Below are 26690 nucleotides of genomic sequence, written 5' to 3'. Positions count from 1 at the left end.
AACTGTCCTATTGATTAAAGGAAAAAAACAACAACAGTATTTTGTGGTAGCACTTCATTGTACAGAGCCAGCAATGGAGCTCAAATTAGCGCGTTCACCTGAGTATCATATTTTCATCACTACCAGAGCTGATTGGAGCTAGAGCTGATAAATATCCATGAACACTGCAGTCATTTGTCCCGGGAGTGAATGCCAATTGTAACCTTTCCCATTAAATACAAAAGCCAGGTGTAAGTGTGTTTTTTGTCCAGTGGGAAAGGAGCTTGAGACGGCGGCAGCTGATACGATGCAATCTCTGGCTTTTGTTTTATATCTAGTGTTTGCAACAAAATTGTTGCACATTTCCGATCCGTCGTTAGTATAGTTAGCATGTATTGGCTTGGAGGGCTAACTTGGCTTGTTTACAGTATTAGATGAGTGTCACTGTAACCCTTAATGTCCTACAGAATCCCGTTCAAACTTTCAAACTCTATTTGGAAAAAAAGCAACAAATCGTTGTATATTTGTATTGAACACCTAACTCCGACTCCACTGACATAATTCTTTGTCGGGTACATTATAATAATTCAAATAGCTCTGGATTTTTGGACTGCTGGTCCAATAAAACATACCATTTGAAGACACCACTTCAGGCTCTGGGAAATAACAAAAGGCCTTTTTTTTTTTTTTTTTTTTACGATTACCTGTCATTTTATTGACAAACTTATTAATAGAGAAAATAATGAGCAGATGAATTGATAATGAAAGTAATCATTAGCTGTAGCCCTATTGCCATCATGTGCCAGAGGATACAAAGTTGGAAGAGGACAACTGCCTGACATTTCGGATTAAAAGGCCGCCTCCCTCCTCCAGCCCTACATTATCTGGCTACAGTATGCAAAGTGTAACTGGATTCCTTAGTTTGGACAGTGAAGGACTGCAAACACACACCCACACACACACACAGACATACACAGACACACACACAGACACACACACAGACACACTGACAGAGATGCTTTTTCCCCGCCTCTGGAGATCTGCCACATTACTCAGCATATCATTCACTGCAGGGCTGTGATCATCAGCCCAGGCTGAGTAAGGGTCAGATTTATTCTGTTTGGATCAACAGCAGTGGATTAAAGCGCTGAGTCACTCCTTGGCTAGACCTCAGCTTCTCTCTCCGTCTCTGCACAGACTAATTCTTTTCTCTGAGGTGATCTGTTCCAGAAACCCAGTGTCACTGCATTCTCTGAGATACATATTCAATGTCTCCACAACTGCAAAGAGAGAACTGCACACAACTGTACTCACATATAGAAAAATTACCTTTATTTTTGTATATCTTTGGCCATCATTTCCACTGGTAATGATAACATTGTTCTCACCAAAATAGCTGCTATGATGAGATCTATGCAACATTCCTAAAATGAAGACTGACGGGGTGAGAAGCACGCAGGGAGACGATCAGATAGGTTGTGAACAAGCCCACAGTTTCGCTCATTTATCCCACAGATAAAACAAAGTGAATGCACCCATAATTTAAGTAATAATGCCACTGCATGGGAAAACTGTGCACACACAACCCCTGGGAAGGTCAGTAGGTCAGAGCTGATCCAGGAAGTCTATAAAATGTGATGAGTTAGAGTTTGTCTTCATTTTCTTTTACAAAATCCAAGTTTGTCTAGCATACTCATTTGTTTAAAACCTGTACATCCACCTCACTGTTTGTGTTATTTGCCCTGTCAGATTCCATTTTTAGCAATGTTGCTGGTGAGTACTATTGAGTGTTACTACTGGTAGTAATGATGGCCAAAACTACACAGATAAGGTTATTTGAAACCATAGTTTCCCTTCAAAGATGCATCATTCATTTCTGCTCAATCAGATAGTGTAAGTAGCCTTTAACACACATGGTGCTAGTTACGTTTTACAGGACTTTTACTCTCACCTCATGCTCACTTTGTTCTCTAAATCATCTCTGCACCTGACTCAGGATCCCCTGACTCAAAACTAGTGTTTGAAAAAGTGCCTTTATTGGTTAAAAACAAAAATGCTAAGGGAAACCAAGATTATTGTCCAAGAACGCTGATTAACATTACAGTATGTGTGTTGCAGGAAACTATCACAAGTACTACCATCTCTCTGCTATTAACCATTTAATATGGCAACAATGTTATCCCTAAAGGAAAATACTAGTATTCTGATAATGAACATATCACAGGCTCCGTCTTTCTGCTCACAACAATTAAAAAGACTTCTCTCTTTTGTTGCAGAGCTTCTGTCTGCAGTGGCTGGACAGACACAGCTGTTTCTGATGAGACATTTCCTCTGGTTAACAAGAACATTACCACACGCACACACGCACACACACACACACACACACACACACACACACACACACATCACATGATGTCTTTACAACATGCAGTTTAGACTGAACAACATTAAGTGCAAGTACACTGCAGTTCTCAGGCAGTGGCTACAAATAAAAACTGACGAAACATAACCAGGTACCATATCAGTACATCAATCTGTTATTTATGTGACTAGAATGCAAAACAAGTGGGTAGTATCAATGACAAAGGTGTGTCGAAATGCAGACACATGGAGTCTAAGACTGTACAACTTAACATCGCAGTTTAAATGAAGATATTAATTCAAGCTTCATAGATCTGCAGGGTTGACAAGATAACCACACTACAGATGCAAACACACTTAAGAGAACAGGAAGAGCAGATATCGTATCCACATGACTAAACTGCAGCAGCTCAGGCCTGAAGAGAGACACTGAGGACAGTAAGCTGACACCTGAGAGCCCCACAACAGAAGAGCCCCATTACACAATGAACACAACAGACCGACTGTGTGTTCCGACTGTGAGCCCTTTATGCTCGTCAGCCGGCTCGTTTTTGTATTTGTGTGTATCTGAGTGCGATCATATGCTTGTCTGCAGGGGTCTGTCTGTATGTGTGTGTGTGTGTGTGTGTGTGTGTGTGTGTGTGTGTGTGTGTGTGTGTTTGGCTGTCTGTGAACACAGTGTCATTCTTCACACGGTAGCCTGATCTCTAGAAAACGCCACCTGTTCAGCACCTCTTGCTGACTTACCTCTTAACTAGAGTTACATAAGAGCTTGCAGGAAAATAATTTGTGCTGACAAAAAGCCATGGAAGTTACATCTGTATTATATCTGCATATGCCAAGTTTAACTAATAGTGTTTAACCTACACATACTAAGAAGTGGCCTCTTTATCCTGCCTCTGATACTAGGTACCTTCCTTACCTTCAACAAGCCAATCCTTAATTTTAGTTTTTACATCTGGCTGGCCTACCAGGAGAGATGGTAGAAACTGTACTGCTACACACACAGTATGTAGAGGTGCTTATAGAAAATAAACTTGTTTAAAGATACATCATGTAATATTAGAGGGCAGGAAATGTGTCAGTCCACAACAACTAAACTGAATGAAAACCCAATTTTAATACGTTGTAAATACTCCTATCCACAAACATTGAACATATACCCTCTTCACTGCTCTCACTACTGTAAACAAAATGCCCTCTGGTGAACAGCAAGTAATACGTTTTATATTACTGACAGTGGAGATGCACCAATTGCAATTTTCTTGGACAATTACAATTTTCTTTATTTCTAAGAACTATAATTGATAGCATAAATAAAACATATTTGGATCTTTCTTGGCTGGAAATAGTAAAAATGCATAAATGATATCAAAGATGAGCGTCTCATTAATTAGAGTGAGAATTAACTTTAATAACTGTCAAAAACACCTAATTTGGCTGCTCAAACCATTTGTCAGGATTGTGAGGGTGTTATCAGATCACACCTTATTAACAGCTCCCCATCAGCTCAAGTAACGTTACCATTGCATTTTCCTTTCGATCACTAGTGTTAAAATGTTTTGCTGTCACAGAATAAACCAACAAATCTATCAAATAGATCTAGACTAGGCTAACAAGCAAACTATGTTAGAACACCAAGCTCTATGTTTTTTTTTAACTATACCTCTCCGAATAAGGCGCTAATTGTTTTAGCATTTTCCATTCACTTATACCAAACAGTTAGCATTAGCTTTTCTATGTGAAACTTATGAGTTTATTATTCATGACCCCAGTAGTCGCTGGTTATCTTAACTAATTAGCTAACTAGTAGACTAGGGTAGACCACTAATATATGTTTTATTGAGTTACACCTCACGGATTAGGAGGCTAAGTGCTTTAGTGTCTTCCATCCACTTACATGAAACAGTTAGCATTAGCTTTGCTTGGCTACACTTTTGAGCAACTTATTAACAGGGTGATTAATACAGATTTGGGAGGTTAACCACAGTCTGCCAGTTTCAAGCCATTACAACTTTTGAGAACGGGTTACAATGGCTCTGATGATAATCTGTTACTGTCCATGCTAGTGCTTGTGATGGGAACCATCATGCAGTGGCCACAAACTCATTGGCAAAGGATTGGCCATATCTGAGACTGACCAGTCAGTCACCAGGCAATGATTGATCAAGCTGAAAATCGGATGATTCCAGTCACCAGCCGATCAATAGGTGCATCTCCACCCGACATAATTAATAAACATTTCTAATAAATAGAGAACTAGGTACTTCAACTACAGAAACCTAAACTTCATACATACACTCAGAGGAAGAAGACGACAATATGGACACAGTGATGGAAAAGTGATTCGGAAAGTGCAATGCAAAAACATACATAGAGGGAGACGGTAAGATGGTATTTAAGTAAATAATGCTAATCTGAGCAAGGAAAGTAAATACTTAAATTTCCCTTAAAAACAGGCCACTGCTGTGCTCTTGAGCAAGCCATTTACAGGAAGCTCTGCTAAATCTCTTAAGCTCTTTTCCCTGCACTGCCCTGCTTTACATTCACACTTTCTCAGCTGAATCTGCTCAGTGCTACCAAAGTGTGCTACTGCTAGTATCACCACAGCTACTGGGAGCACAGTGACTTGCTCACTGGCACCTTGGTAGTAGCTGTTAGGGCCGAACAGATGGCGACTCATTCACCACTCCAGGAATTTAAGCCGGAAATTTCCCTTCAACTGGCCCACTTCTCTGACCTTTGGGCTACTGTTGCACCCGTAATTCAAAACACATTTCAGATGGGTGATGCTGGCGAGTGTGTGACATGGCACACGTCAGAGAGGCATTGTGGCCAATATAGGTCATCTAATATCAACCCACCTAATTTTATACCAATCATACATGGTTCAGTTGGCCTCAGTGAACTAGATGATTGAAAGCCTGGAGCTCTTATCACTGTGACTGGTGCATTTCTGGGTGAAACAAACGCCTTCGTGGGGCATCAGAGGTGGATGCCAGCTTTTAGGTAACAAGTCAGGACAGCAAGCTCATGAATCTTTCGCTTGTCCAAAGAACACAAAAGCTCTGCTCTGCCCTGCGGTGGCACACTGAAAGACACGCTAGCTTTTTTTTCTCTCCCCCAAGAACACACAGCTGTACATGTGCACACAAGCACTCACCCACACCTAGTACATGACTTCCTTTTCTCGCTCCCTCTCTCACACACACAGATAAAAGCTCATGACTAGCCCCAAGTAAAACAGTTTGTTCCCACAGTACAGCAACAAAAAGCACAAACATAAATGCATACCTGTGTTTTTTTATACTAGTGTGAACCTTTACTGACTATATTCCAGCTCTAAACTTCAAGCTTCACCACCACATAGCTCACTCTTAGACTAGAGGCCCAATTGCTGATGCAACATTACAACCCTTATGTCCTCACATAAAAAAAGATTTTCCTCATTCTTCTAACCTTGACAAAACACTGGATGGATAAACAGGGCATAAACTAGCGGAGGATGAACAGTGAAAAAGACAGTCCCAGGAACAAATGTGAAGTTGATTTCTGACATTATTTTGCAAGACAGCAGCAGATACGAGAGTCAAATAACTGTATGGACTAAAATGTGTCAGAGGTCACAAGGAGCTAAAGGGAAAGATTTGATGTAAGATATGAACAAGGTCAAAAATCCTAACAGGGAGTTCATGCTTGGCACATGGGAGTTTTTGCTGGTTGCTATTTGCAATTGTCAGTGCTAGATGCCACTAAATCCTACAGATTGCTACTACTGCATGACAACCATGCATTTTTCAATTATCTTAACTAGGTTTGAATGTTTTTCCAAGAGGATAAAACATTTTTTCAGCCAATAGAGAAGCCTGTGATCCTGTCATTTAAGGTAAAATATGAACATCCCCAAATGACGTTTGGTTTCTTATGATGATGTCACTGTCTAGCTTTGGTGCACTTTGCAAATGGTAATCTTTTGATGCATGTCATCTGGAAAACCAACATAATTTGTAATGTGTCATGACAAAAAATACACACACATAAGACCATATAATTCTAGGACTTAATGTGTGAAGAGAAGAAAAAGGAATAGGATTTTTTTTTTTTTTTAACGGGTCCAAGGGTTGAAAGGAGAGGAAGGATGGGGACATGGATGCTGCCTGGACTGGAAGGGATGTCTGCCTTTATGTCTGGTGTCTGTGACTTTGGATCCACAGGACTTGATGGAGTCAGAATTAAAGGGAGGAGGGGGGATATCATGAGGAAGAGAACTGGTGTGAGAGAAGAAAGACTGAACAACAGTAGAGAGGCAATGGAGGGAACAGAGAGTACAAACATGCAAATCTTGGATCCTGGTGTGAAAGCTTTGGCTGTCATGTCATGAGTGCTGTGATTGAATTATAACACAGCGATAATGATCTCAGAAGACGACAAAAACACGGGAGCATAAAAATCTCAAGTCGGGTTGTGTAACAGTGTATTTATGATGGTCTGGTTCTGCAGGAAGTTATGAAACTACATTCCGGTTTTGTGTTAAGATGCAAAATACACATGTACATGCAATGACATGTTACTGCATGTCTAGAAATGTACACCCAAAATGTTCATATTATGTGCTATGTTAGAGGTGAAACAGTCTAAAAATTTCATATCATGGTAGTTAGTATTATCGTGGTACTGTTAATATGTGCTGAAAATGTCCAGAAAGTACTGATACACACACTGAAATCATTTCACTAAGTTTTAACTTTTTTAAACTGCACTTCATGGCTCGGTTAGTATTAACTTCTTGTCATTGTTTAATGCATTTTAGAAAAATGTAAATACTGCTACCACTAGGTGTATGTAAATATAAACCTAAATATTATGTCATGCTGTAACTGTAGGGCTCTATGAATTGCATATGTAAATATTATGTAGACTTTTTTACATCAAAGTCTAGCAACCATTAATGTCTTCATTATGCTTCAAATGGCGTCCTTGGCAATGGTTTTCAGCTAAAATGAAGGTTATCTTTTTTTGTATTCCTGTTCTGACATCCAGCGGCACAAGAAGACATTTTTATTCCAGGTATCTCAACTGTTTCTCACCAGTGTCCACTGTTTTTCTGCCACCAGTATGTGCACACAACTGCTGTGAACTGTGACGTCCACTAAAATTGGTCTATTGAAAGCCACAAACGAAACTAGCAGCACTTTTTGTTTGCATAAACAACATGGCCAATACCTTATGTAAACATATGAACACCACATCAAATGTTCAGTGACATTAAAGTTTTTTAAATGCTTGCTTGAATGTCTGTATCACTGTAGGTGAGGACAAGGAACCAGTATCATCACTGGGTTTGCCTGCTGAACACACACTGTCAAAAAGGGAATAGGAACATGAACCCATGTTACGCTGGCGTCTAGGAGACTGTTGCTAACTTTGGTGTTTTTTAAAGTGCTGAAGAACACACAGTTTTAATGATAATTCAGATTTAAAATGCTAATACTAAACAGTGGGAGTTTTACCCTAGTTTATCATGGACCCAGTAACTGTTTCATCTCTAGTTCCTCCTATTTTGTCATTGTTATCTCTACAGCTTTCAAGCACTGTTGTACACTGAAACCTGCTCAAAATTTATTCAATTTGACATACCAGTAAAAAGTAAAAACTAGTAAATTCTGATACATGAAAGTTTTGGACCTGTTCTTAAAGGAAAAGTGTGTATGATTTAGGGGGATTTAGTGGTGTCTAGTGATGAGGACTGCGATTTTAAACCAGCTGAAACTTCTCCTGGTTAGAATTCTTTCAGTGTTCATTGTACGGGAGGTTTTCACTGGGAGCTGAATTACCTGCAGAGGTCTACCCCTCTCTAAAACAAACAGACCAGGTGATTTAAACCAGCAAAAACACTGAATAAAGCAGTTTCACAATACAAATCAGTTTCTCCGCCACTGATGTCTTGAGGCTTGTCCAAGGGGCTGCTAACTATGGTGAGTGCAGTGAAAATTCAAATGGCCCCATCTAGAGCCAGTGTTTGATTTATCCATTCTGGGCTACCATAGAAACAAGGCAGTGCAACATGGTGGACTGTGGACGAGGACCGGCTCCCTATGTAGATACAAACACCTCATTCTAAGGTAGCAAAAATGATTCTTACTTTTAGGTGATTATACACTTAAGAAATCATACTAATGATAGTGTAAACATACTCACTGTGTATTCCATTTCTGCCAACATATCCCCCTAACTCCTACACACTGGACCTTTAAGGGATACTGTAAAAAATATTTAGGCATCACTTTTAAAATTAGTAAAAGCATCTGTTTAAGACATAGTAAAGGCAGGAGGTAAGACCTCAGCCTTGTCTGAAGCCAGAGAAAAAGTAGTGAGACAGTTTCTTGAATCGAATCAGTTGTGATTATCTAAATTACATTATAGCTTCCACTGTGAAAGTCCATATAGAGTCTACGTGCCACAGTACATGAACATAAGCCATCATTCAACCAGCCTCAACCTGGCAAGAAGTTTAACTGCCAGAAAGCAGAGTAGTTGGAAAATGTCATAATAGCACACATCACACAATACTGGAACCACTGTGTCAACAACATACTGCAAGAGGCCGTACTGATCATTTGTCCTGGCCCTCGTACACTGTACATGAACTGAGTGAACTCAGCCTACTGTGTGTGCCTGCTGTCACATACAGAGGAATATCTGGGTGAGAGTAAATTACTTTGTATGTGCGCGTTTGTCAAAATGAACAAGGGCGGGTGAGGAAAAGATGGGCAGGAAGGGTAATATGGAGGATCCCCTGTTGTTGCCATGGTGAGGTTGCTAACAAGAGTGGCTTGTGACTGAGCGAGCACAGCAATCATTCTGCTGTCCAGCTCATGGCCAAATAGTTTATTCCTCCTCTACCAGCTTGGTCACAATGCACCATAATAAAGGGAGCACCTAAATATTACAAGTTCTATTTTGTAAAGAGAAAAAAACTCATAACTACTGATTTCACAGCAGTGGGACTAATCAAATAGCTCACTAAGTTTAAGGAAGGAAAGGAGTGAGGACGGTAGATTATTCCTCATCATTAACATGATGGCTAACTAAAATGATCATTCAGTTATCCTGCTTTCACAGTCAGGAAGAAGAGTTCTGTCATACGTAATACCAGCACTAAACCACAAGCAAACTTTTGTCAAAAATGACAAGCATTTAATAGCCACAATTATTGGTGTACTGCTCTGCTTTGTTTAGGAGAAACTGTTTTATTACTCCTGCAGTTACTAAACAGGAGAAGAGAGCCATTTCCAAGGAACTACTAAACACCATGTGGTCCAAAGAGCCTGCTGAGAAGGTGAATAGATATTGTAACAGAAAAGGGAGTTTCCTGCTTAATTACTCACATTATTATTGGAATAAAAAGGCAACATCCAATTGCAGTGTCACTTGTTTGGAGTCCAACATTTGGGTGTGGCCTGACAAACTGTCCAACCCATCCACTCCAGGCTCATATGAAGAGATCCTGGATTCTGCCACCTCTGTAAGGGTTTCTGGGTCCTGACAAAAGGGCTACAGGCAATAAACACCTAACTGAAACAATCCGCAGTGAGGCAGGTTAGTAAGGAAAGGTTGCAGCGTCTCTCCAATGGGTACAACCAGGGCTCAAAATGTACACAGTAAATAACCCTGAGGAAAGGGACCTAATCTTTATGTTTTCATGCATTTTCCCTGTCGCTATGGCTATGGAAAAAGGTCTTTGTGAGAGTCCAGCTAACTGTGAATCAGCACTACTGATGACTTTCATTTATATTGGGATAGTGATGATGACATATATCCTTTAAATACCATTTAAAAAATAGGAGACAAATATTCTCTATTTTGTCAGCTACTGGCTGCTGCTGCAAAGGGAATTATGAGAGCTTGAAATCCAAAAGGAGAGAGTTATATTTCAGGTGGCTAGCTTTGTAAGCTTGGTGCCCTTGAGATAAAAGGTGGGGATTCTCTGTATGGCCACACTACTGATGTCGGTATGTGGTGAGGGGATATTAGAGAGGCTCACAATCTTAGAAGCATCTTTATACTCAAAAAAATGTTGTATAATGCTTAAAAAATAAACCATTCAACTCTAAGTCCTGTCTCCCCAAAACCCAGACGCTGCCACAGACACATCAAAACATCAGCAGGACAAACCAGGCTAGCCTGACACAGCAGATTCTGCAATACTGAGCTGCTTTCCACTCAGTTTCATTAGACGGGAAACTGGACAGACCAGACAGGGTGGAGGGGGTACAGACAAGGTGAAAAGCTGGAAGTGAGGTGATGTAGGAGGGATGGGTGCAGGGCAGGCTGGGTGGCCTTGAGGAGAGGGCTGGGTGGCCTTGCATCAGATGCATTAATTATTGATCAGCTGGGGGAAGACAAACATGCGCACTGTAGACACCGGTGGGTAAATTTTTAGGCATCTCCTTGATTGATTACATGCGTGCATTTTGCGTGTGTTTGTAATCATTCTAACACATCACCCAGTCCAAAGCACCCAAGCCTCCCCATCTCCCTCTCCATGCCCTCCATCTCCATCCTGTGTCCAATTGCGACCCGTCCCAAATGAGCTGGGGGAGATTAGTGTCGCCTTGCTTGATTGCAGCTGCTCTTTGCACATGGCTGACTAATCTCAGGGCCCGAGGGTTGGGGGGAGTTGTTATAATCATTTTCTTGAAAAGCACAGCAACACCTAATAGTAACCTATTCCTGCTGCTGAAGGTGACAAATAGACGCCCTGTGTTCTTAATTATCTACTTACATGGTCCGGGTTCCGCTCGTTCCCAGGCAGTGCCGTGCGTAAAGACATGTTCGTCCCTGAGTGCGCTTCGTCGTCCACCAGAAAAATAAATAAGTGGGCTGTAGGTTCGTGTTCACACTGGGTTTAAAAAGAACACCCCAGATTAGCCTGGCGGTCAATCAGACCAGAAAAAAACAGACTCACTTCTCATACAATCCTCATTGTCACAGTCCGTGAAGGCAGCACAGATCACCAAGACAGTGATCCAGCTTAAATTGATGCATAAAAAAACAAACTACATCCACCTCATGTCTGTCTGGTGTTGTTGGTACCAAACCAGGCTCATCTGAAGAAAAACAACAACAGAGAAAAAAGAAAAACAACCCAGACTGAACCCCCCACCTAGCTTCTCACTTTCCCCCAATCCTTCGCAGACGCTATCGTACCATGTCGGTTCACACGGGTTGGCTCGGTAATAAAAAAAAACCGGTGGTCATCAGTTTACTTTCAGTTGCATCGGTCATGTGGTGAGAAAGGAAAGGAAACTCAACCATTGAAGCAAGTGATGAGGGTAGGAAATAAAAGGAAAAACAGCCGCGGGCTCTGAGCGACCACCGCGGGTCGAGTTGAGGAAAAAAGGGGGAGTTTTCCCCTAAGCTAGCTAATGTGATTTTTCAGGGTGTCAAACGTCAAAAAGGTGGCTCCCACGAAAAAACTGTCACGGAAACACAACCAGGAACCGTCTTACACGACATTTCAAACACCGAAAGGTGTCCGGAGCCTTGGAAAAGAAATCAATGGCAAATTGCGGTTGGATTAAAGACAGCGGCGGATGTGCAGCCTCCCAGTCAAGTCTCCGGTTCTTCCTCTCGGTCCAGTCCGCCCCTTAGCTCCTCTCATTCGGTTTGGCTCCAACAGCTTTTTCGGTAAATGAAAGGTCACCCGGGTGAGCAGCAGCAGCGGCTCCCCGGAAACATTACATTTGTTTTTCTACCAAGAAGACGGAGGAAAAATGGGATAACCCCTTCAGAAGCCACATTGACAAGAGAAAGAGGGAGGCAGAGGGACGTCAGCGGTATAAAAGGCAGGGCTGCTGCGTCGGTGGCCGCGCACGCGCACACACACGCGCCTGTCTCCCCCCTCGTCTCTGCCATGCTGCCTTCAGGCACTCTTCATTAAATCAGTCCTTCGAGTGTCGAAAATCCTAACTAGGACCTGCTTGTGAATTAAATGCACAATTAAGTCCAGGATGACTTACTTTTTCTACAGTTTTATATACACATAAACAGCAAAAAGAGCGACTGTTATTTTTTTGACAAAATCTCTTGAATTTTACCTCCCGGAAACTCATCTCAACTTCTGTTTCTTTCTCCTAAGATATCATTATCGCCTCCTGGTGGCTGAAATCATTTAAAGAGACAAAAACTGTCAGTTATACATCATGAAAATACGGGATTATAATTATATTTGTATTTATTATTATTTCCCTATTATTTTACCTTTTTTTTTTTAAATGGTTAACTTTTCTGTTTTTCTGTTTTATATGTATGATTCCTGACTTATTCAAGAGACAAAAATTGTGCCAGTTTTACATTGCTTTTTAAAAAACGTTTTGGTATTATTATTATTATTACTATGAGTATTATTATTACTATGACTATTATTATTATTACTATGATTATTATTATTATTATTATTATTATTGCTGTTGTTGTTTCTTTTTTTCTTTTTCTTTTTTTTTTTTTTGTCTATATGTATGATTCTTGACTTTGGCAGTTTGTTTGCCCCCCACCCCGACATCCTACCCTTTTTTCTTGCTATTCTTTTAGAGACCAACTCAACTTACATACTTTTTTTTTTTCTAATACAATATTATCGCCTCCTGGTGGCTTAAAATCATACAAGACAAAAAATGTGTCAGTTTAACGTTATTCGAAAACTGTCTTCTACTTAAAGTTATTATTATCATCCCTTCCCTAGATTTAAAAAGTGCCACAGTGCATAATTAAAAAAAAAAAGATGTAAACTTTTCTTTTTATATCAGATTCTTGATATTTACAGTACATGTTTCTATTGACTATGTTTATTATTGTGCACCAAAATACCAATACAAATTCCTTGTATGTAGAAAACTACTTGGCAATAAACACGATTCTGATTCAAATACAGTACATCATCATGGGTCAACAAGTCTGTTCCATTTCAAAGGTGACAGAGAAATGTGACATAGAAATGCATCTTTCTTTGGCCCGAATTTGGAGGACAGCACCAGTTTATTCTTCCCAAGCTCCAGTACATACCACTTATCTCTGTGAGGGTAGAAGCAAGAACTAAGCCAAATGAAGGACCCTACGTAGACTGCAGGATGAAGGTTCATCCTATGAGCCTTGAGTTCTCCAAATTCCACAGTTTCACAGAAACAGAGGACTGTTGCAGTGTGTGGGACACAGCTTCTCAAATGAGAATACAATGTCAACATAGACTGTCTTTTGTCAGGGAGTTAGCACACCGGGGTAAAGGATGACACATAAAGAGAGACCACCCTCCTTGTCACCACTAACTCTCATTTGCCCTCTTCGGCTCAGATTATACACTACTTTCATCTCAGTGAAATAGGTCTAATATGACAGTTCAACCCCTGTTTTTGTAACTTTTCAAGAGCTTCATGTTACAATTAAAATCTTTTGAAAAAAAATTGCATTAAACATAATTTTATTTTCCCCCTTTTCTCACCCAACCCAACTTACAGGAGTCATTAAACAGCAGGCCTAATTACTACTCACACAAGCATTAACTCTACAACAAAGTGGTATTTATCTCATGCTGTAGCTCCCAATACAATTTTTACATTTCAAGGTTGCAAGTCACATACTGAAAAGGCCACTGAAAGAGATGTAATATTATGTACATTTACAGCACCATTAAAACAGCAACCCTGGATGGCAAGGTGACTTCACAATTAATGGAAATGTTCTCAGCATGAAACATGTGGGCCCATCTCCATATATCAGCAAATCTGCCCTAACTTGTATGTTGAGTTATTCACTGTTTAACATAAACCTCTAACCCCTTATTTAAAAGATAATTTTACTACACCAAAGCCCAGAAAATAAAATTTTATTACTATCCATTCTGATTTTATGAATATGTACAGTGCAGTTTATAAATTCTGGACAGTAAAATTTGAACTCTCCTCTATATTCTGCTTATGGCACAACTATAAATCTAAACATGTATGTCTTAGCGTCAAATTGATCCATTACTGTTTTAAAAGCTCAGCTCCTCTTTCAGAGAAGCTTTAATTTGCACCACAGCCCAGAACTCTTATCTTATTTTGCTTATGCTGAAAAACAAAATTCTATATAGTACATGGCCAAATGACCAGCATAGCTTTAAATCTTAGAGTCTATTAGAGATTAAAGCAAACTGTATGCCTATGAATACACGGGGTGACCACACCTTGATGTTTCAGTCAAGGGGAATTCATGAAACCAAGGCAACCAAAACCCGTGTACCAAACACCCTGCAGGGCACAGTCCTATTTCCTGCTTCCTTTCACATGTGCTCAGGTGGAAAGAGAGGAGCCCTAAACCTCGTCAGCGTGGTTGATCTGGTGAGCTGTACAACTCATCCCAACATCTGCCTCTCCAAACTGAACTCCACTCAACACTTTGACGTCCAACAGATTTCCTCCTGTCTGTGAATCTCCTGGTTTTAACTGGTCGTGCATATTCACAAACACAGCCATACATAATAAACATTTGACCAACCAGCACCTGAACTGCCGTATATGTTATATAATTCATCACAATATTGTAGACATTTATTAAAAAACAACAACAGCACAAAGTTGTAAATATTTTATGCAGGGGCGGAGCTGGACATTGTAAACATTGAAGGCTCCCGCCTAAAACTAGGGGGGTCCAAGTTAATGCCCCCTGGAAGGATTTCTTTTCCAATTTATGGCAGCTATATGCACTGATTTTCAAGCAAGTGGAGATAATAAAAATCTGTGCATCATTTGAGAAAAACATGGATAACAAGGGAAAAAAACATCCTGTATATCCCATCTTGTATGTAATTGTTCTCCAACTATCTTAATCATTCTGAAACCATAAAGGCCCGTATCCACATTGTGGGTTTTTTTGAGTGCCAGTGCCTTTTTTAACTGTTCCCAAACAGGGGAGAGAGCGTATTAGGCCACATGCAGTCGCCCAGAGAAAAAGGACGGCACCCAGTGTCTTTTTCAGAGTGTTCTGTTTTCAACTTCTAGTTGAAAAATCTCTGAACTTATCAGAAAGGTGCTGGTGTCATCAGACCCGTTCCTTCAGCTACTGTCTATGCCCAGCTGTATGAAATTATCACAACAAAGACAGAAAAGCCCAACTTTGGGATCAGCCTGGCCAGACACTAAGTGTTGTGTTCTGTCACCATACATTTTTAAGCCTGTTGTTAGCTGTGTAGTCAGCCCTCTGTTAACCCAGTGTGACACTGGCTACCGAGCTAACAATAATGTCAAGATATTGCTGTCATAGAAACAAAAACCATGAATAGTATGTCACTGAAGAAAGTGCTGGGAGCGCTTTGTTTTATGAAATGCTGGGATGTCCCCAGGGACTTCCTGCCACTTTTCTGCTGAAGAAAAATGCTTTGTGGGCACACAACGCAACCATGACACAAATTATGTTGAAGTTGACTAATTTTCACTCCTGCCACCTAAAAAGAGGCAAAAATTGTCTGATGTCACTATTTTTTCGGTAACATAAGATAGGCAGGGTAGGGATTTGGTATAAACAGCATTACTAATCTTTAAAGTTATGTTTTGTTAAACTATGCTGGAGTAGAGTTCACAGAATAGATGTTTAGCTGACAAATCTGCTACAATTGATCCATCCCATAATAATCTAGACTTCACTAACTGTAAATCAAGGATCCCAACAATCCCAGGTAAATGTGGTCTTCACTACTCTGACCTGAATATTAGGCCAAGAACTTTTACTCAATTAGATTTCTTTAAGGAAACAACATGAACACATATTATCATCTGAGTGAAACAAAGCTGAAGGGATTTTAAAAACTTAAGATTTAGGTCTTTTAAGAAAACATTTGGGGCTGAAGCCTCAGAAGCCACACACCCCCTGCTCTGCCTCCGATTTTGTCTGATGTCATGTTTTTTTAAGCAGAGCACATACAGTGAAACCATAAACTCTGCGTCCATTTTAGGAGTATTCTGTGTTGACATTTGACCTCAGCTTGTTCTCAGTAGAGAAAATCAGGAAGGATTTGGGAGAAGAGATGTACACATTCATGTAAGGTCAGGAGCAGGAAAAAACTGGAAGCTTGTCAATTCTACTCCTTAAAAAGCATTAAAATATGTGCATGTATATTTATGCGACAAAGTGATTCAGAAACTAATGAGCTGTAGCGGTGTAATTGTGACATTTCTATCACATATTCTGTCCAACAAAACCAAAAACTTAACCTCATCAATTATGATCAGTAATGACATTTAGGGATATCTTTTCTTGACGTGAAACATTGATGCAGCTCTTAAATTGTTGAGTATAAAAAAACTATTACAAGGCCTAAAAGCAAAGGTATTCACAACCTTGAGTGATTGGATTATTATATATCTTACTTTATTCATGACTAAATTTGAATTCAGAAGTCTTACCTGGACTGATCTGGACCTGTTGGAGCGAACCCAGGGCCTCATCCTGCCCTCGCACCCCTACTTCCTGGTTATGACTGAGACCAGGAATCCTGCAGACTGAGAGGCTGACACTGAGACGTGCAGGTGAGCAACACACGAGCAGATTCACTGTCGGAGACCCCTCAGAGGGCAGAGTCAGAGAAAGAGGTTCAGTAGGAGAGCAAAGTGCTGCTGCTGCTGCTGCTGCTAAACCGGCAAGACAATCAATGTTGGAAAGAACAACAAGAGCAGCAGTCCATAATTCCATGGATTACAGAGGCTGTTCTGAACACTGTGTTACAGAATACACCGGCATCATTAGCATCACTGTCCGGTCAGCTGTGCATAAACCAATTAGAGGGGAAAAAAACACTGGATGTGGAATCGTCAATACATCTAATGGCCTCTGGAAAAGGAAGGGATGGGGAGGAAGTCGGTTTGTGTTGCTCTCTACATTTGGGATTGTGTGTGTGTGTGTGTGTGTGTGCGTGTGTGTGTAACAGCTAGTGATTTGTGCTGATCCGAGCACGTCAGCAGGGATCGATTCAGCCAGTGGCTCATGCTGACCCCGATGACATCAACACACAGACAAACACATATTTTTGTGTACTTTGGTACTTGTGAAGACCTTCGTTGACATGATGTATTCCCTAGCTCTTGATTTACATATTTACACATAAACATAACACAGCAGAGCACATTATCATTTGATGAACACTAGATACAGCATCCCATAGATCCTCAACTTTGAAGGATGCGAAATAAAATAAAGGTCTTCTTCCCCTTACATGTTATAGGAACCTAAATCCTCTTTAAAATTCAAATTTTCCTGTGCTTGCATTCAACTTAGCTATCATCAGTTCAAAGGAAGCATTATCAGCTTGACCAAGTCAGTAAATTCTGGTCGAGTCTGACTCTTCTAGTGGCACAGAATAATTCTAGCTGCAGTGATGAAGATGCCTGTAAATTCTCTTTCTACCTCCTTGTAGACAAAGTTGGGGAGATTCTGATAAAGACCTTTAATACCATTCACCCAGTTTTTCAATAACCTCTTTCAAAGAAAATTCCCTCATGAGTTTTAAAAAGGTACCAGCCTCTCTGTTACATTTCCAACACAAGTTGTTCTATATCAAGCCCATTCTAAGAGGGCTTACTGGTGTATAATAGTACCTATAAAGGATCTTTAAATGTGTAAATTTATGTCATCCCTAATGAACCATCCTGCATTTATTACTATGTTGTTCTATTTATGTACTTTAGTGTTAGTGTTACAATTTAGATCCCTTTGCCAAATCAGTCTTACATTTTTGTATTTCCCACAATGAGTATCTGTACCAAACTTTAAGGGACTGAGGCTGAGTGAGCAGATCTAGGTAACTCGAAAAATATTTTCCCCCTCGCCTGGTTTGACGCCCATGCCTCCAATGTTACTTCTAAATGGGAAGTACCTCCAAAGATGACTATAAAACAAAAACACTGTATTAATATAAACCCATTCTTTATTAAGTTTCTATTTCTTTGAAAGAAAGAGTCATCTAGTTTTGGACTTACCGATTTGGTTTGTCAGTATGCAGTTTGGAGTTTTTAAGTCTGTCTCCATATATGACAGAAACTGTGCTGTGCAGTCACCACATTGGTTTGACCAAATTGTTTTTGTCGTTTTTTTAAGAAAAATCATTTCATAACCGCAACTTCCTGTGGAACAGATAAACGTGTCCCACACAGCATCCTCTACAGTCGAGTATAAAGACGGTCTGCAAAGTCAGCTTTTAGCAAAAGTATCCTGCAACGAAACACAACTTCAAGCACTGCCTTCTCATCAGTGGTAAGTTTTGATTTAATAGCAATTACATTGGTATAAGAAAGCAAGAGTAACACTTGAAATATATTTACTGAATAGATGATTGTATACACCTTTAATACTTTTTACCAATCTAACTTAAGAAACAGAACAAAATTATTAATAAATTAAATCAAAATATACTTAAAGTCACAAAGGTAAAAGTACTCATTTCATTTCAGAATAATATTTATTATTATCATTATTGCATTAATGTGTTCTTCTCTTTAATGTTGCAACTGATAAAGGTGACCCAGCAAACAATAGTCGTGATTTAAATGTATTGGCTATATTTAGCACGGATTTAGTCTAGCTACACGTAACCCAAATCTAGCCAATTTAATTTTGAAATTGATTAAATGTAATTTTCGCCATTGCAGAGTTACATTTGCTTGAATTACATACAAGCAAAGTATGATATTCAATCACATATGGAGAGTCAACAGTAATTAAAATATGTTTATCTCCATTTTTTGGACATGGTCTCTACATAGCCGTATAATTGATGACGTCTTCACTTTGGCTATGGTTAGACGTCTACCAAATTTTCACTGACAGCCCAAATTCAGCCGTGATTTAGCCTAGACGTCAGGTCTTCATGTAGACGGCTATTAGATGTTTTTTAAACCAAAAAATGCTTGCTGGGGAAGCTCATTTTAACAGATTTCATTGTAATTCTTTTGATGATTATATTTTGCATTAATAATCTGAATCTGCAGGGTAACTAAAGCTGTAACTAAAATAAATATAATGGAGTAAAAAGTAGAGTATGTCTCTCAGAAATGTCGCGGAGTAGAAGTACTGTAGAAAGTAGCATAAAATAGAAATACTCACATAAATTTACTTATTTACTCTCCACTGCTGCTTTTTATTACACCCAAAAATATTAATCTTGAAGCTATTTAAATAGTAATCCGTTCTGTTTCCATTAAGCAACCAGTGTTGCAATAAATACAATGTACAATACAAAGAGATACTCTTCAAGAACAACTAATGATACTAACTTTAGTATTTAATTGTATTTAAATTATGATGGTTCAAAGAATTCAACATGCAAGATGAAGAAAATAAAATCTATTCATAATATATTTTAGCCCAAATACTATAGAGAATAGTTGTAATGACAAATTCCAGCAGTTTTAACTCAGTGATGTCTAAATTACGTAATTCTCTTTCAGATCTTCTCCAAAACCAAAGCAAACTTGACATAATGCTTTTATAAAATACATTGACAGAATTTACAATTTTGGGGTGTGTATAAAAGACTTTGGAAGGGAAGAGTATAATTGTCCTGTTTCAATAGTCTCATACTTCATGTTTGTTCTCAGCTGTAGCTGACCATGTTGGCAGTTTTAACTCTGGCCTCCCTGAGCCTCATGGTGTGGGCGTCTGACCTCTGCCCCCCAGCCTGCCAATGTGAAAAACACCTGACCAGTATTGGTTGTCAGGGGAGAGGACTGGACCAGATCCCTGAGCTGCCAGAGGTCACAGAGAAGCTCTACGTCTCATACAACGAGATACAGGAAATACCTACGCGTGGGCTGGAGAAGCTGCAGGTTTGAAACATACGGCAGCCTGAAAGCTGCACTTTGTGTGTGATGCTTTTTAAAGTAGACATACATACATCAGATGGCTTGAAACACATGATTCTGATCCACAACAAAGTTTAATGGGTTCTTTCTTGGCCCACGCTACACCCTTCCACCAAGTTTCATGAAAATCAGGCCAATAGTATCTCCGTAATCCTGTGAGAAAACTTAACTGAAAACATAACCTCTCTGGTGGAGGTATCAACCAAGACATTGAAAAACAACTAAAGCATCCTTTACAATCAAATCATCATAAAGTAGAACAGAATTCTTAGCCTATTTGGGATTCCAAGACACTTTGACACTAATATTATGATTTTTTTTTAACCCAGTAGCCAGAAAAAATGTTTGTATCGTATGTTTCTGCAAACCACAGATACATTACATCTGTACATTATTTTGTAACGGACATGTTGAAACTTAGCATTTTTAAACAATGCTGTGGTCAAAGTGTGGTCATGTTTAGACACCAAAACCTGTTTATGAGAAAAGATCATGTTTTGGCTTAAAACACCCACGCTTGGTGGCACATAAGCTGCTAGGAAGGCAGGGATGGGTCAATGAAAACGCAGGTTCAGAGCCACAAATGCAGCTGGGAAACACTGCATGGGGTTGCCAAAAAAACAACTTTAAGTTGTTTGGTGGTCTTGAACAGTGGTCTCGGACTGGCAGCCATCACTATAAATGTTTATATGCAACACACAAATGTAACATATACATGGTTTCCAGAAACGTACAATGCCAACATTTTCCTCTGGTGACTAGGCTGCTTTATTCAGTGATATTTCTGAAGAATTTTATTTAACAGACACAAGTCTTCTCTCTTTCCTTGATATTTTCAAGGTCCTGGATCTGACTAAGAACCAGCTGAATGTCTTCCTATCCCTCAACCCAGTTTGGCCCAATATGACAAACCTGTCTAAGCTCTTCCTACGCAACAATGGACTGAAGTCTCTGCACCCTGGTCAGTTCCTAGAGTGCCCTGCTCTCACCTTACTGGACCTGAGCGAGAACCAGATTGAATATTTACCGAACGGATTCCTCCATGGATTAGGTAATCTGAAGACACTGTATTTGCACTTTAACCAGATTCAAATGTTACAGGTTGGTGGCTTGGAAGGAGCCGTCGCCCTCGCTGACCTCAATCTTAGCCATAATAATATAACAAAGATAGAGGAAGGTGTGTTCAACAACTCCTCTGTGCTCAAGAAACTTGTTCTGTCCAGAAACCGAATCACAAGTGTGGATGAGGCCTGCTTCAGAGGAGCGACAGGTCTCCAACAACTGGACCTGAGTGGCAACATGCTGATCACTGTTCCAACTGAGGCACTGAAGGATGTAAACAGGCTCATGTATGTGTATCTACAGATGAACAGTATCATCAGCCTTCCAGAGGATTGCTTCTCCTCATTGGCCCTGCTGGTTTATCTGGACTTGAGCAACAACAAACTGACCACTCTGTCTGAGGGTTCACTAAGAGGCCTGACCATGTTGCGAGAGCTGGGCCTCAGTACCAACCTCATAGATTCTCTTCCTTCTAAAGTTTTCAACGACTTGATCAGCCTTGAATTACTTGATTTATACAGGAACAAACTGACATCCCTTCCTCTGGACATATTCAGGAACTTGAACAACCTACAAGAACTGCAGCTGGACAACAATCAGATCTTTGCCTTACCAGTTGGGGGGTTTGATCCGCTGTCCAGACTCAAAGAGCTACATCTGTCAAACAACCGCATCCTGAAGCTCCAAGACTCTCTGTTCAACAAGCTCAAGTCCCTGCAGAACCTGTACTTGGAGAACAATGCTCTGAAACACCTTCCTAAAGGCCTTTTCCACAAGATGAGGGTCCTCAAGGAGATACACCTGAATGACAACCACATCAGGTCTCTGCATCCCTCAGTCTTCCATGGTCTGGTGAGGGCTCATTCGCTGATACTCTCTCGCAATCATCTCACCTATTTACACCCGGACCAGTTCAGAGAACTTATCGCTCTAAAAGAATTAAAACTAGATGAAAATCACATCGGCAGTCTTTCAACAAGCCTGTTCATGAATCTAACTCATCTTGTTGCACTGGATCTGAATCATAACCACATCTTAAAGCTGTCTCCTGATGACTTTGTAGGGTTGACCCACCTTAAAGAGCTCAAGCTGAGCTGCAATCAGCTTAATGACATCCCATTCAACACCTTCTACCCCCTCAACAGCCTCCGCAGGCTTCTGCTAAAGAACAACAGCCTGAATAATTTACACCTTCAGCTTTTTGCCCGACTTTCAAATCTAACAGAACTCAACTTGGATGAAAACAAGCTGGATCACCTGCAGCCTGATGTATTTCAAGGGCTAACAAACCTCCAGAAATTGAGTTTGAAGTCCAACCAACTCAGATCAGTGGAGAATGGGACTTTGGAGCCACTAAAAAGCCTTAATGCTGTCTGTCTGTCAGGTAATTTGTGGGACTGTTCCTGTGCACACATTTTCTACATCAGCAGCTGGGTAAACATGCACAAAGACAAGCTCAGAGACCAGCCCGTCTGCTTCTTTTCCTCTTCTTCGTCACCCTTTACTGAGGATACACCACTGTCTCAGGCAGCTCTGACTCCCCTGCTGCCACAAGATCATTGCATTAAAAGTGCTGCAGGTGGCCCATCATCTTCATTTCCGCTAGAAATGCTGAATCTGCTCATTATGTCTCTCATAGCTGTCAGCTCACTGTGACATCCTTTGTAGTGGTTTTGTGCCCTCTAATCTTTTCTTCCTGCCTTTACATTTCATGTCTGCTCCTGGTGTTTCAGTATCTGCACCACAACCTCAATATACTGTATATCTGAATAACTACAAGTGCATTTAAACATTGTGTAAATCACATTTATTAGGGAAAATTTGCACTGGAATAATATGATTACGCTAGTCCAAGATAGATTAGTGTGTGTTAAGAGAGTTCTTGCAAAATTGGAAACTGTTTATGATTTACTGGACAATAAAATGTGGGGATAAGGGATTTAATGTGGATAAGTGCATATATGTTTCAGTAGTATGAGTAAGTGGCACATCTTGAATTTCAAAGTAAAGCCTCACCATTAGACAACATGGACTCTAGTCTAGTGATTTGCAACATATCCTGGTTTTGTACCTTGATGATTTAAGAGTAAGATCCTTACTTCAGGCTGTGAGGATTGAGTATGTGTTAAAAAATACTGTTTAAACTGTCTTGATGACAGGAGATATGTTTGTAATCTGTTGATTGTGTTTGTGTCTGCAATTAATTTTGATAGTAAACCAATTCAATAGAGAAATGTTTTCAGCGCTTTAAGCTTCTTCTGATATATGCCAATAAAAGGAAAAAAAAATCACAAGATTTAAAGTTCAATGTTCATAAGATTGACTTACAGTCGCAAAGTTGAGATATAACAATACACTCCACAAGAGAAGCTACAGATGAAACATTCTTACAAAATAACTGTTTCTGTATTGTTCTCAGTCAGCACACCGGCTATTCTAATGCACACAAGGCAACTCACAGTTGTATTTTATTAATCTATTGGAGATCATCTGAAACAAGAAAAGAAAAGCCCTCTTCATGGTCGTTAAACTGTTATAAATATCAGTCTTACAACTTAAATAAGGTTGATAAAAAAAAAAAAAGTTGCTCAAAATAAAATCAATCACACATTATAGTCTTAAATTTTACAGCTTAGATCAACAGTGAGCAAAATACGGCTCAAATGTAAAATGTGATTGTTTATGACACCTCTAAACTGAGACTCTGAAAGTAATGAAAATGACTTGTAAACTTTTAAATTAATTTGACACATTGCTCACCAAGTTAAAAATTTCAATTATGAGACAGTTTAAAAAATTTTTTTTAGAAGCCTACACAGCTGGGACCGTATTCACAAATATTCTTAGAATACTCTCAGAGAGCTCCTAACAAAGCAAAAAACAAATAAGAAAAAATAAATAAAAAATATCTACAAGTAGTCTTAGCTTAGGAGTGATTTTGGGGAATTCTCAGAGCCACTCTGAGCAAGGATGAGACAGAAACTTTTACCCCAGTGAGGAGGTGTGGTTGACCCTGTTGCTAGGTATGATGCATTCTTTTAAAAGATGTGATTGGTTGCTCCTTTGTGAGCCTGCAAAGTGCAGACACCCGGTGGAAATAAAATGAACTGCATCACAATATGAGACAAAGTGTTGGCATTGTTAGTGTGATCACCCTGCTGATGGAAAGTTGAGACAGACCCGAGTCATCACTGCTGCACTGTTGCATTTTTCCAGATGCCAAATATCTTAGTGTTGTGATCACTTTATTTCTAGTGTTAAATCATTATTGCTGGGCGGAGATGTGAGCACATCTCTCATGAGATTAACCACAAACAGCATGCCTGCACCATCTAATCTGTAGCATTTCACTGACTCACTGACATTCAGCATTTGGAAAATCTCTCTCTAATCTTTGTATTTCTGCCATTTCCCTCTCTGCTTAAGATATTCTTAAAAGTCCTCCTCTATACTCCCAACAGTTATTCATCTTAAGAGCTCTTTTAAGAGCTAAGGTGCTTTGTGAATAACTTTTATATTTTCTAGGACCTAGTCTTAACTGTATGGGGAAATTCTTAGAAAAAGTCATAATTCTAAGAAAGTTCTAATAATTTTGTCACCAGAAGCAACTCTTTGTACGAGGAAGCTCTGTGGATACAGCCCCTGATCTTTAATGAGGTGTTCGTTCTTACAATTGATTGGGCAAAAAAGTTGAACTCTTTGTTGTAGTGTCCAGCCTCAAACCGTACAGGCTGACTTTATTTGAGTCCTTCTGTATGAGTTAAAAAAGTTAAAATGCTGACAGTAATTGTCTTAAACTTTCTCCCAGACTTTTCTGACATCTGCCAACAAAACCTGCTTACAAATATATTGAGATAAAGAACTATGAGTACCTTCGCATTACATGGCTTACCACTCAATTCTGATGTTTTCCCCAGATCCGATCTCTCTGCCCTGACTGCTTACATACATGTTTGAAGTGATCCCTATCTACCGCCAACATGAACATATCTCCGTCCTGAAACGCCTCACATGCAACCAATAAAGTCACACACATGGAACAAAAAAAAAATTCGCAAAAGGTATTTAGGGGGTAAAAATGAATGACATAGCAGCGCAAATGTTCATCTTGCGGATGATTTGCTGCAGAGGTCAGACGACAATTCATCATACGTTGAGGATGGGGCTGCCCACTGTTCCGAAAGCCCTAACAATCTCCCAAACAGAAGCACATGGCTAATCATAATGCAGAACGATGTCACTGGACCCTCAGATTATGGCCATTGGTTAAGGTTAGGGTAAAAATATCAGGGAAAGCCAATCAGAGGCTGATTGGGGCGGATCATGCCTTTGTCCATAGTAGGAAGGTCCAGTGCCATCATTCTGCGTAATAATTAGCCATGTGCTTCTATTTGGGAAAGTGTGTAGCATATTTTCGGAGAAATAGCCCTTTAGAGCAATGGGCATTTATACAAATGGGCTTTCAGTCCACTAGCTCTATTAGCAGCTATTGCTTTTAGTTCTGTTAAGAGGAGGGTGTGGGTGTGGCCACAGAGGAGTCAGGAGTGGTGGGGCCACAACGTGGAGGGTTTTCCATAGACACAGTTCTTCCAAATCTTAGAATGTCCAGGGCTGCCTTCTACTATCTCTGTTGGCACCCCACGACAATACTTTCAAGGCATGTAGGCAAGTTGTCCCCATCAAAAAGCGTCTGGCAGTCAGACTCTATCGGGAGGTGACTGAGTGTTTGGGCCACATTTGCCTGTAATGTGAACGTAGCCTAAAAGGCTCTCCGTACATGCAGATGCCTCCAATGAAATGCAAACTGTTAATGCAAATTGTCAGTTATTCCCACATATAAATGTTGCATGTTATCTTTCTTTTATCCATGTTTTCAATGTAGGGCACCACATGCTTGTTTCTAAGTAGTTCTGACTGTGCCCAGTCATTTACCAGCAGTTCTTTCCAACAAGATCTCTAGTACCTTATTCAAGCTGTTGTACTTGACTCACTCCCCGTAAGTCTGTCCGGTGGCAGGTAATGCCTTATATTCATTAAGGAGCCATGTGTAGGATTTAGTGTCATCTAGTGGTGACGACTGCAGATTGCAACCGGCTAAAACTTCTCCCATGTGCCAAGCATGAACTCCCGATTAAGATTCAATCAGTGTTCATCATTCAGGAGGTTTTTACTCGGAGCCTAATTGTCAGCAGAGGTCCTCTCCAAAACAAACTATTCTCCAGGTGATAATACACTAAAGAAAACATTCTTACTATATTTAATTTCTGCTAACATATCCCCCTCAATCCTACACACTGGACCTTTACATTTTAAGCACAAAAAGGCAAGAGGCTTAGGTGAGCACCTTTTTGTGCTCACCTAAGCCTCTTGAACCTTTAAGAATAATCATGTACACAGTAA

General features: G+C 39.9%; 2 protein-coding genes across 5 annotated transcripts in view; one reads left to right on the top strand and one right to left on the bottom strand.

Moving 5' to 3' along the window:
* mark4b (MAP/microtubule affinity-regulating kinase 4b) overlaps nucleotides 1–12353 on the bottom strand; it is a 72089-nt gene extending 59736 nt beyond the window's left edge. The window contains exon 1 of one of the 4 annotated variants that reach the window (XM_050064575.1): nucleotides 11126–12353. In XM_050064575.1, coding sequence (XP_049920532.1) covers nucleotides 11126–11173 — 48 coding nt within the window. In that variant the 5' untranslated portion in view covers nucleotides 11174–12353. The remainder of the gene's footprint in view (nucleotides 1–11125) is intronic. The other 3 variants (XM_050064585.1, XM_050064596.1, XM_050064566.1) reach the window with 3 other exon arrangements.
* A 6221-nt stretch (nucleotides 12354–18574) lies between these two features.
* On the top strand, nucleotides 18575–26568 carry si:dkey-182i3.11 (insulin-like growth factor-binding protein complex acid labile subunit). Its single transcript, XM_050064610.1, has 3 exons — nucleotides 18575–18621; nucleotides 19965–20192; nucleotides 21069–26568. Exons 2-3 carry the CDS (start codon nucleotides 19977–19979, stop codon nucleotides 22944–22946), a joined length of 2094 nt encoding a protein of 697 aa, XP_049920567.1. The 5' UTR covers nucleotides 18575–18621; nucleotides 19965–19976; the 3' UTR covers nucleotides 22947–26568.
* Nucleotides 26569–26690: the final 122 nt, after the last annotated feature.

The sequence above is a fragment of the Epinephelus moara genome, chromosome 2, assembly GCF_006386435.1.
Source record: "Epinephelus moara isolate mb chromosome 2, YSFRI_EMoa_1.0, whole genome shotgun sequence".
Taxonomy (NCBI): Eukaryota; Metazoa; Chordata; class Actinopteri; order Perciformes; family Serranidae; genus Epinephelus; species Epinephelus moara.
The sequence above is the reverse complement of the archived record's forward strand: the minus strand, read 5'-3'. Positions and strand labels throughout refer to the sequence as shown.